This window comes from Triticum aestivum, chromosome 3D, assembly GCF_018294505.1.
Source record: "Triticum aestivum cultivar Chinese Spring chromosome 3D, IWGSC CS RefSeq v2.1, whole genome shotgun sequence".
In the NCBI taxonomy this organism is placed as follows: domain Eukaryota; kingdom Viridiplantae; phylum Streptophyta; class Magnoliopsida; order Poales; family Poaceae; genus Triticum; species Triticum aestivum.
This window is the reverse complement of record NC_057802.1, coordinates 584,401,912-584,413,091: the sequence shown is the minus strand read 5'-3', so window position 1 is coordinate 584,413,091 and position 11,180 is coordinate 584,401,912. Positions and strand designations below refer to the sequence as shown.

Sequence of the window (11,180 nt, the reverse complement as noted above, 5' to 3'; positions counted from 1 at the left end):
TCAGAATCTGTTAAGGAGCGCTCGCGAGTGCTCACAAGCTTGACGAGCTTCAAACGAACCTAGCCGAGCAGGGTTTCTGCTCGTTAATCTTAACAAGCTGAGCCTTAACGAGCACGAGCTTAATGAGACAAGCAACTCGTTAATCCACCCCTACTTCCAAGAGTGCTCGGTAACTGTAGCATCCAAATTACCCCTGAGCGACATAATCAACAACAGGGATGCCACGGGATGCATCTCCAAGTGGGCCATAGAGCACCTACCCATCAAAATAACATACCGGCCGCGCCGGGCCATTAAATCTCAGGTGCTGGCAGAATTCGTGGCTGAATGGGCAGAAGCCCTTGAGTGTGTCCACATAGTGCAGGTCACCATGTCTTCCCTTCACCCTTCATTTGTACTCTAAGACCCTCGCTGTCAATGAATCCGTGAATGTAGTCACCTTCCCATCTCCTTCTCTTCCTCCCCAAGACTGGCCTTGTCTTCATCAGTGATAGTACGGGCACTAGGGGTGGCCAAAAGGGTCCACCTATATTACAATATCGGTTGTGCTGGATTCTATTCCAAATTTCATTTTCTTGAGCAAGCGTGTTAAAACAAGGCTAGACTCGAATCTAGGGCTAGGCAAGACTAGGTGCGGCGAGCCTAAGAAAAGCAATAGTCATGAGTAAAAGGAAATTGTGTCCGGTTTAATGCTTAGTTTTCCTAATGGCACCCATTCGCTAGATTACAAAAAAAATTCCATTGACCCGACCTTCCAGTGAGCATAATCAGTTTTCTCCGCTGTCGGCTATTCTCGTGATCCTGGTCCATTGCAGGCGATAGACGCCAGTGAGACCCTAGCTTGATTAGTACTTGCATCGTGCCGCCTTTGGTGGAACTTTTTTTAGTGTAACATGGCCACTTTCTTGCTCAATAACCATAGGTAAAATAGGAATATATCCCATAGCCCCAACAACCAAACATAGAAACCACTCTCAAGAAAGAGAGAGCAAACTTCGCCAGATAATGTGCTCCTAAAAAGCTCTATTGGGTTTGTGTGCTCTCGAATTGGGTTGTCACTCCTTCAAACTTTGATTTTAGCCAGGCCGCCCGTGGAACGACAGGACTGATTGTCTGGTGGGGTAGGTGCTTCAAAGCCCACGCTGGAACTTGCAGAAATTTGATCTCGACTGAACACTCCTGAACTCATTCTCCTTTTCTGAAATATATAGAAAGCCAGAATTGCCAAAACAAAGGCGTTTCAAATATTTTCATTGTTTCAGTCGTGTGACCATTTTATGCCCGGCCCGCATATAGTTTCTGACCCAACATTCCTTGTTGAAGTAGAATTTCCAAAAACTTGGGTCTTGATTGAACACTTCAAAAATCATTGTCCTTCTCTGACATAGATTAGAAAACTAGAATTGCAAAAGCAAAGGCGATTGAAAAAAAATCAATGTTTGAGTCAATTTTTAAAATAGTGTTTCAATCACCTTTTGTTATTTTTAATCAGTTATGTGAAACTCTGGTAGTAAATTTTTTGAAATTTCAATAACTTATCGAAGTTTCAGTCTTTTTGTGTTAATTATCAGTTTTGTGTTAGTTGTAATTGCCCTTTCTGGATGATTATGCTTTTATTTTGTACAGTTACGATTTTATTTTGACCAATTGCACCACGCGGCTCGTCTGCCGTGAAGAAGGCATGGCAGAGCTGCCGGGGAGCATAATCTCAGCTGTTCTTATCTCACAAAATTGATCCGACGAACAACAAAACAGCCCGTCCACATACGCATGCAGGGAGCGCGCCAAATCTCTCCATCCTTTCTTTCGCTAGCACCAAAAAGCAGCCGCATGCTTGTATTCTGGCGCCAAAAATCAGGTTCTCAGCTGCGCGCAGAGAGACGAAGACGATCATCCACTGGCACTAGCCGCCGTGGCCGCCGGCGATCATTGCTGAAGACGTTTGGGAAGTATTGTTCTGTTTTGTAGCTTGTCTGATGATGTTTGGGAAGTTAGACTGCACTTTCATTATAGGGATAACTTGGAAAGGATTATGTGTGTTTCAGACATCAGTTTGTAGAGAATATGGATATTATGTGTGCATGCTCTCCAAATTCTTGATTTGATGAACATTAAGTTACTACCGGCGTATGATATTTTGAAGCGATGGACTCGAAAAGCACGATCTGGAACTGTTCAAGATAGAAGTGGACAAAATGTTGTTGAGAATCCAATGTTGGCTGCTCTTCTTCGCGACAAATATCTCTTGCACAAGTTCGTAAATTTGGCCACTCCAGCGTCTAGATCTGAAGAATGTTGTGTTTGATGAAGCGCTCGATAGTGTTGGTAAGGCTATTGCTGCCAAGCTGCAACTTGGAAATGAAAGTAGCCCTGATAAGGGATGTGATACACAAGTAATAGCAGAAAAATAAAATGACCATTTAGCCGCTGCGCACCTAAAGTAAAAATCTCCTCGGAAGAAAACAAAAAAGAGAAAACTAAGTTGGCTTGACAAATTCCACAAGGGGAGGAAGAAGAAAGAACAAGCTGAAGTTGTGAAAGCACAAGAGTTACCTAAGGTATGTTCTTTATTATATGCAACAAGAGACTTACTTAAATGTTGAAGTTTTCCGAAACAAGAGACTTACTTAAATGTTGGGTTCCAAGCTGCAACAAGAAAGTGGGAACACAAATACACAAAATCAGAATAATAATCCCCGAGGTTCTTGGTTCTGAAACTTCACCGATCTATTAACGGTATGTTCCATGTGCAAGTCTGTTGAGATATCAAGTTTTGCTAAAGTCAATAAGTCATTGGTGTTAAGATACTTTAAAATGCAGGTTTTTAGTCTGCATATAAGGTTTGGTGAAAGTCAAGCTTTGTAAAGTTTGACTAACTTTATATTAAAAAATATAAACATTGACAATATGAAATCAACATTATCAAATGCATCACGAAATGTATTTTCATACTATATAGTTTTAATATTATAGATGTTCATATATTTTTATATAAATTTGGTCAAACTTTGTGTAGTTTGACTTTGACCAAATCTTATATGCGGAGTAAAAAGAAACGGAGAGAGTATTGAAGACATTGATGCCGAATATATCTTTTGATCATGCAAAGATTTCAAGACAAGTATTAAGAAGTTTTTGGTGTGGCTCCAAGATTGCTGTGTTCAGAAATTTAGAAATCCTCTGAAACAAGCATTTGCATTTTGGCCTTTTGGAAAATGGCGTAGTAATCCGTCTGTGACACTGTGAGTTGCATGCTCCAGTGCTAAATTTGCATCAACACTTTGACATTTCTTGATTAATAATTGTATCTCTGACTGTGTGTTGATTAAAGAATGAGATGAGCCTTTAGTAGCAGCCAAGGTGGCTTTGTTTTGTACCTCCTAGTTCTCTTTGTGTGTGTTTCAGGCTTGCTCATAGGCTAAACTTTAGGCGGGCGATTTGCTTGTGGTCGTCAGTTTTGCTCCCTTGCTGTGGAGAGCCACGAGACGGTGACAAGTCATCGTGCAGTGCTTAGTGCCGACGGCCGCGGCAGTGTGTCGTCGGACGGCCGCGGCGTCGCCGGACGTTCTACTATGCTCTGTTTTTCCTTTCTGCGTCAGGTTTATTGTTCGGAAATACTCACGGAGTAGAAGGGAAGAGAGACTTGGTGTGCTCCCTGTATGCGTACGTGGATGGGCTGTTTTGTTGTTCGTCGGATCAGTTTGGTGAGATAAGAATGACTGAGATTATGCTCCACGACAGTTCTGCGTGCCTTCTTCACGGCAGACGAGCCGCGTCCCAGAACGAAGGGCATACACTGCTAACCATAAAGTGAATGAAACTATTTGCAAAATAATTCAATGAAAAATTAAAATATTCAGGCGGCAGCATTTTAGCAATTCCGTACTTTTGACTATAATTTGACATAAATTTCGTTGCAACAAATACTAATATGAATTTTATTTTAGTATACGCACCATAGGGAACACACACATAACAGACAAATCACAAATCATAATACAGTACGTAATCTGAATATTTTGCCGACGCCTGCTGTGTTGATCGATGCCCCAAACTGACAACTACGCCCGCCCCACCATCGCGCTGACGGCGAGCTTGATTCGGTCCTTCTTCCCGGCGAAGTGTGCGGCGAGCTGCTCCCTCCGCGGTAGGCACGCGGCGACGGTCGCGTCGGAGGTGTAGTCCTCCGCCCACCGGCGCAGTGCGGGGAACTCGCCCGCGCCAACAATGCTCGCCCCGGCCACCTCCTCGATCACGCCCAGCAGGTGCGCCAGCCCGCAGGCCGCCAGGTCCAGGTACCCAACGGCGTCGCCGGCGAAGAACCGCTTCCCCTGCAGCCGCGCATCCAGCAGCGCCAGATTCTCCTTGGTGTCCCTCACGAACCCCTCCCGCGCCTCCCCGTCGTCCAACCACACCGCCATCCAGAACGGCCTCGAGCACTGCAAGTACATACGCAAGGTCGATCCGCCATGAATGGCCGGCCATGTACACAGTATCTAAAGAAATTGAGGGACTTCAACTTGAGAAGAATCATACCTTTTGCTCGATGAATTGGGCCCAGAAGCGAGCCATGGCCCTCCCGTAGGGGTCGACGGGGAGGAGCGGCGGGCCGTCGAAAGCCTCATCCACATACTCGACGATGAGGAGGGACTCTAAGACGGCCGGCCGGTCACCATGGAGGAGCACCGGCACCGTCTTGTGGATGGGGTTGTGCTTCAGCAGCAGCTCACTCTTGTTGTTGAGGTCTTCAAGGATGAGCTCGAATGGGACGCCCTTGAGGCGCAGGGCCACCTCGGCGCGGTGGACGAACGGGCTGCCGAAGGCGCCGATGAGCTTCACCGGTTCCGCCATTGCCGATAAGCTTGCCAGGGGTGCTAGACTAGCTTGGATGTCGACATTTATAGCGGTGAAAGGGAACTGATTGATCCAAATGGTGCTGATGCCTCTTGATCTCCAATAAAGATCGGACTAACATGCAATTCTTTTTGTTAGTTTTGCTTAGTCAGCTGTCTTATCAGTCAAAAGGAGAAAGATTAAAAAGATTCGTGTCTCAATAGAATCATTGAAATCGGGGTGATCCTCACTGTTATTGATGCAGCTGCAGGTCAGACAACCGATTTGGTTTACCTAGACAATATATTTAGAATGCAGTGGGCAGATCAAACGGAGGAGATAATATAATGTAGCAAAACGATGGTGACTTTGTTTGACATGCGTATCAATTAATGTTGTAGTACTATTGTGTACGTTTCCAAGCGAGCAATGGCATCCGAAGTCAAAGTTTCTTGATCGGCATGCTGTTGCTGACATAGAAAGTAGATCGTGGATTTTTTATTTCGTTTTCTTGTTAGCTATGGATTTTTTATTTGCTGACATAGAAGTATGAATAATTTTGTAAGAGCGGCTATGATTCATCGATCTATGAATGGTTATTTCTCGGTTAACCGGTAACAGCAGTCAGCTGGAAATGGTTATTTCTAGGTTATAATACTGATGTGATACAATACGCCCTCCATTTCTGTATACAAGGCCACTTTGTTTTTCGTATCAAACTGGAACTTCTTATTTTGGTCAAAAAAATATGAGTTATATGCAATGAAAAAAAATAGCATGCTATGACAAAATAATGTGTCTCTTAAGATATGCTATTAGCGTGCTATATCGCACTATAACATGCTATTAGCGGAACATTGTACATCGATTAATTTAGTGAGACATTGCTCAGAACGCTATAACATGCTATTAGCGACGCTATAGTGCGCTATCTTTTTCACTGGTTATATGACATCTAACATATATCATCGGAAAATTCTTTCAAATGTGCATCCAATGACATACTTTTTGTTGCATATAACTCGCTTTTTGTTGATAAAATTAATGGTCAAATTTAGACATAAAAGTGTGTAGTAGCCTTGTATATTGGGATGGAGGGAGTATTATTCTGAAGAAAGCTCTCACTTTATTAATCCCAATTTAGCAGAAACCATAAAAGCGTGTTACAATGCAAGGAAATAAAGGATAAGATCGTGGGAAAGTGGTAGAAAAAACAAAAGACAAATTAAAGTGGACGACTTCACTGCTGTGGCGGCGCCATTGCCATTGATCGAAACATCTCCTTGCACCCAGAGAACATGGCAACGAGCTCACCCCTCTCCGGCAAGCATGTCTTCACATCCTCATCACTAACATACCGTCTAGCCCAATGGCAAAGTGCCGGAAACTCCTCGTCCGTGACCACGGTCACTTCGGAGATCTTCTCCATGACTCCAAGCCAGTGTGCCAGTACACTAGCTGCTATGTCCACGAGCCCGATGGAGTCACCACCGAAGAAACTCCTCTCCCCGAGGTGCTCCTCTAGCAACGCGAGGCTCCCCTTTGCCTCTACCAAGGATCGTCTCTGTGCCTCGCTAGGTTCCATCCATAGCGCCGCCCACAACGACTTCATGCACTGCATATTTAATCAACATATTGTTTCAGAACACCCATGGGTTCCGCAACATTGCACGCAATTATATACCCATTTTTTGAGACACCATGCAGAGGTATGCCTTCTATCCGGGCCTTCTAAATTTACATCAAGGTTCCTGCTCTATCACTGTAGAAATTTTTCTATTTTTTTGTTTCTTCCAAGCAAAACAATATTTGAACTTGAAACTTTCCAGGCAGGCAACACATGAATATAACGTGTGCAGAAATGGTCATGTTTTTTTTGTAACATAAATATCTAAAACACTAGGGTTCATTTAAGATACTTTTGATGCTTCAAAATAATAATAATAATAATAATAATAATAATAATAATAATAATAATAATAAACAGTTCTGCATAGTGCAGTACTCATGTGCTCTAGGCCTGCAAAGTTCAAATGTATTCCTTTTGTTGACAGAAAAAAAGTTTTGGCATGGATCTCAAGTTCTCAACACAACTATGGAGCTCGTTTACAGCTTTGCAGATACCTTTTCGTCGATGAAGTGAGCCCAGAACCGGGCGGTGGCGCGGGCGTGCGGGTCGGTGGGGAGGAGTGGCCGCCCGGCGAAGGCCTCATCCACGTACTCGATAATTACGAGCGACTCACAGATCGGTGGTCTGTCGCCGTGGAGGAGCACGGGGACCTTCTTGTGGATGGGGTTGTGAGTGAGCAGCTGTTGGCTCTTGTTGCGAAGGTCTTCGACAATGAGCTCGTACGGCACCCGCTTCAGCCGCAGGGCCACCTCCGCGCGGTGGCTGAACGTACTGCCGAACGAGCTGATGAGCTTCACCGGCGACTCACCCATTCTTCTTGCTTGAAAGCAAGCTCTTCAATGGTGTGGTGCTGTGGCGTGTGTGCTTGTGTGTTGTCTGGAAATTTAAGTAGGATACTGATGCTTCTCCTGGAAGATTGAGCTCTGCACAATTCGACATTGTTTTTTTAGCTTCGATAGAGTCTGTCTTGTCTCTATGGGACCAAGAGTACTCAGCTATGACTTATTTGTCCTGCATCTTGAAGTTTGAAGTTCAAACAAACTTATCTTGCCCTCGGCCCCACATACTAGTTCTTTTGTACGTGGCTGAAAGAATCTCTAGATTGAAGTGAGCGTTCATCGACGAAGCTCGGAAGTGGTGAAATCATTTTTGTTACATTAATCAGTCAAGATAGGAACCAAATGTTGGATCTGAAAATCTGGTTCCAACGAGGGTTATAGCTACACCCTAACCACACCCCCACATGTTCAACAATTATATAGCTGCAAAACCATTTCGATATATAGTTTGTAACAATAAAAAATATAATTAATCAAATTGTAGCAAATTTGTAAAGAATTTTGGGCGGTAAAGAGTATCAGCGGTAACCCAATCTACCTCTGTTCCACCAATATTTCCTCTAGTGGTAAGTAAAACCCTGTTTAAAACTAGGTCTGTGGTGATTAAATCCGGTCCAGTCTCTGATAAAAATTAAATCAGTTGAACATGCCACGTTGGAATTCACTCTCTGCAGCATATATATGTGGTACAGTGGTAGAGAACAACAAAGGACGATGCACGGAAATTCAGTTCACCTAAATTTATTTTAAATAGATAAATTTAGTCTGGGATTAGCAGAATGTTGCCGGAAATTTCGGGATTGCGGAATTTCCAACTGAAATCTGTAATATTTCAAACTCAGGAAAGTACAGAATTTAACTTTAACAACAGAAGAGAACATTTGGCTCATCTCGTACATGGTTTAATTCGATGAAGACCTCTCAATCAAGAGTAAGATGCTCCTACACCACATGTCCATTTGGTGCTGGCGCTCCTCCGCGGTGACCATATGGCCGTTTGCAACTCGCTCATCCTCATCGTGTATGTTGACGAGGCCGTTGATGACCCGCCTGCTGACTGACCCTGGTAAGAGGGCTGAGGCTCAAGTAAACCCTGCATCGTAAAGGAAGACTAGAAAATATTAAAAGCGCAGGAAAAAATATTTCCATTTGTACTGCGAATTTACAGGAGTTTATGTGTAGCAAAGAAACCGTGGCATGATAAGGAAAACCTTAGCATCACAGGGTTTAAAGTATCCTTCAGAAGAATCAGTCCAAGTGATTCTGCCAGACTTCAAAAATTAATTACTAAAGATGAACAGCATTTCCATTCATCTTGAGTAGAGATGTGTCGGTCTAACTTTAGAAAGAAGCAAACACATGGATGCAGATGGAACATGGCTGATGAAATCAGATGTACCGATATAGTTATAAGTAATATTGAACATGTTTGCATTTAGGTGGATGCATGTGTGCTAATTTCTTATATCGTGTAACAAATCTGGACACGGCCGTGTGCTATGTTGACAATGAAAATTTGAAACAAGCCCAGAGAATCTTGCCTGTCTATAACAACAGGTTGTGTGCAGTGAACACCCACTATTTCTGGGTAATGGAATTTTCAACTCAATAATTTGAACTTCCAAACATATATAGATTGTAACATTACAACTGGAATCTGATGATAACTTTCAAACCCAGGAAAGTACCAAATTTAACTTGAAAAAAATAAACAGAACAGAACATTTGGCTCATCGTAGATCGTACATGGCTGAAAGAAAACAATAAGTTGGCTACATCCAGAAAGCCACAGGAAAAAAACTGGCCCCCGCGTCGTCCTCCCCAGGGCGACTCGGGCGGCGGCGCATCTCGCAAGCGCAGCGGCCTCACCCCGGCTTCCCTCCCCCCCGCCGCCGCCCAACAGCCTCTGCCGGGCAAAGCCCCGCGCGGATCCGGCGGCGGCGGGGCTCTGGCGCGCCGGAGCGGCTCGTCTTCGAGTTGGGGGCTCGTGTGGCGGCGGCGGTGCGTCGCTCCTCCGCGCGCGCCGTTCGCTTCGGGCGCGGCGGCGGAGCTCGGCGGCCGGCGTGTCGTGGCGCGCGCTAGGTGCGGGGCGGCGCGGCCTGCTGGCCGGTGGCGGCGTGGAGCGCGCGGGCCGGTGGCGGCGCGGCGTTCTTCGCGGCGGAGATGGGATCTGAGGCGGCGGCCTCGCTGGTGCGGACGGCGCTCCTCCGGCGGCGGGGAGTGCTCGTCGGTGAGGTAGGCCGGATCTCCTCGGCTGCGCGGGCAGCGAGGTCCCGGTGGGCGCTGGTCATGGCGCGGGGAGGCCCCGGGCTCCCCTCGTCAGATCGGAGGCGATCTGGTCCACTCGTGATGCATGACCTCCGGCCGGCCTGGATCTCCGGCGTGCACGCGCCTGCTGACGTTGTGGCTGGTTCGGAGGTGGCGGCAGGGTGCTTGGCCGGGGGAAACCCTTGGCCGCCAGTGGCAGTCACGGCGTCGATGGCGTCCCGGACGCCATTCCCTCCTTGGTGGCGGCGCCGAGGCTAAACCTCCTCTGCCTCCCCCCTTCCCCTGCGCCCGGGTGAAAACCCTAGCCCCGGTGGTGAAGTGGCGGCGGCGCCACAGCGTCGTCACCTTCTTGAAGGCGCCGACTTGGGCATGGGGATGCTGGGCGTGCATGGCGAGCTTGCCTGGATCCTGGTGGCGGCCCGTCTGATCTACCGCGTCGCAGCTCCGGGCATGTCTCGTGACTGCGGTGCTTATCTTCCGGCCGTGTCTCCGACGGCGACCTCGCCCTTCCTCACCTTGTACTTGCCGTGGTGGAGCGGTACTTCATCTCACTCATTGATGGCGGCGGAGATCGGCGGCATGGCGCTGTGGAGGCTCGGCGTCCGATGCGTGGAGATGGACTCGCGCAGGAGGAGGTAGCTGTCTGGCGTCATGGTGACGTCGATGGCAGAAGTGGCCTTCACAAGGTAGAAGACTCAATATAATCTGAAGACGGACCGATGAAAGATGGCGGCGACGGCACAAGAGTGCGTCTGACCGGATTGTGCCCCAGACCCGGTATGTGGCTCGGCTGGGGTTTCCGGCTTTTGATGTTAGGTTTAGGTGAGTGGTTTGGGTATGTGGCCCAGCCAGCATTCCTTCATCATATGGATAAGAGTAGCGGCATATATTGCCAAGATGGTGGATTCAGGTATATTGTTTGTAATACTTTGTAAGGTCCTCGAGAATAATTAATAAAGTGGCCGTATGCATCTCCCAGATGCAGAGGCCGGGGGTCATCCTCCTTTTCTAAAAAAAAAATCCAGAAAGCCACAGGATTTAAGCATATCTCATTGAATTCATGTCCTTCGGTCATCTGGTAGGAGCGCGCCGTTCGCCGCGTCGTCCTGAGCTCTCCACTTTTATCATACTTGAGACCAAACTTGGTGATGCGCAGGACACGGCGACGCGGTCCGTCACAGGGTCCGAAAGGCTCCTGATCCTTGTGCAGGCGAGACTCTATGAGGCAGTAGTCGCTGACGCCGCCCAGGTAGAGAAGGGTGGCTCCCAGGTGCCTGTCGTCGTCCGCATCGAAGAGTCGGTCCTCGCTGAGCTTCCAAGCCGGCATGGTCGACGACATTGTAGCGTAGTCAGACAGGGGCGGGGCGTCGCAGGAGCAGACGTGGCCGACGCCGCCTTTGTGGCGGCAGAGCCCTACCCAGGCATCGAGCTCGCCGTCAAAGTAGGCCTGGCCTTTGAATGGCATGATCCACTTGCCTACGCCCATCCAGGAAGAGCACTTGGTGTCCAGGAAGAAGGTTCTGGCTCCTTCCGAGACGAAAAGCAAATGGTCGTTGGGGTGCACTGCAAAGGACACGACGTCGCAGGAGTGGAACGGAGCAAAGATCTTT

The 11,180-nt window shown here is 47.2% G+C and overlaps 2 protein-coding genes across 2 annotated transcripts; both read right to left on the bottom strand.

The window, feature by feature from the left end:
• Positions 1–3,835: 3,835 nt before the first annotated feature.
• On the bottom strand, positions 3,836–4,946 carry LOC123075634 (probable glutathione S-transferase). Its single transcript, XM_044498190.1, has 2 exons — positions 4,537–4,946; positions 3,836–4,439 (listed from the first exon to the last, which is right to left on the bottom strand). Exons 1-2 carry the CDS (start codon positions 4,849–4,851, stop codon positions 4,062–4,064), a joined length of 693 nt encoding a protein of 230 aa, XP_044354125.1. The 5' UTR covers positions 4,852–4,946; the 3' UTR covers positions 3,836–4,061.
• Positions 4,947–5,939: 993 nt separating this feature from the next.
• LOC123075633 (glutathione S-transferase U8) lies at positions 5,940–7,333 on the bottom strand. Its single transcript, XM_044498189.1, has 2 exons — positions 6,958–7,333; positions 5,940–6,448 (listed from the first exon to the last, which is right to left on the bottom strand). The coding sequence occupies exons 1-2, from the start codon at positions 7,273–7,275 to the stop codon at positions 6,074–6,076; spliced, it is 693 nt and encodes a 230-aa protein (XP_044354124.1). The 5' UTR covers positions 7,276–7,333; the 3' UTR covers positions 5,940–6,073.
• Between the last annotated feature and the right edge of the window lie 3,847 nt (positions 7,334–11,180).

Coding starts and splice junctions, on each gene's coding strand:
- LOC123075633 (XM_044498189.1), bottom strand. CDS start 7,275: ATGGGTGAGTCGCCGGTGAAGCTCATCAGCTCGTTCGGCAGTACGTTC. Junction 6,449..6,957: donor CTCACTTCATCGACGAAAAG/GTATCTGCAAAG, acceptor TTAAATATGCAG/TGCATGAAGTCGTTGTGGGC.
- LOC123075634 (XM_044498190.1), bottom strand. CDS start 4,851: ATGGCGGAACCGGTGAAGCTCATCGGCGCCTTCGGCAGCCCGTTCGTC. Junction 4,440..4,536: donor CCCAATTCATCGAGCAAAAG/GTATGATTCTTC, acceptor ATGTACTTGCAG/TGCTCGAGGCCGTTCTGGAT.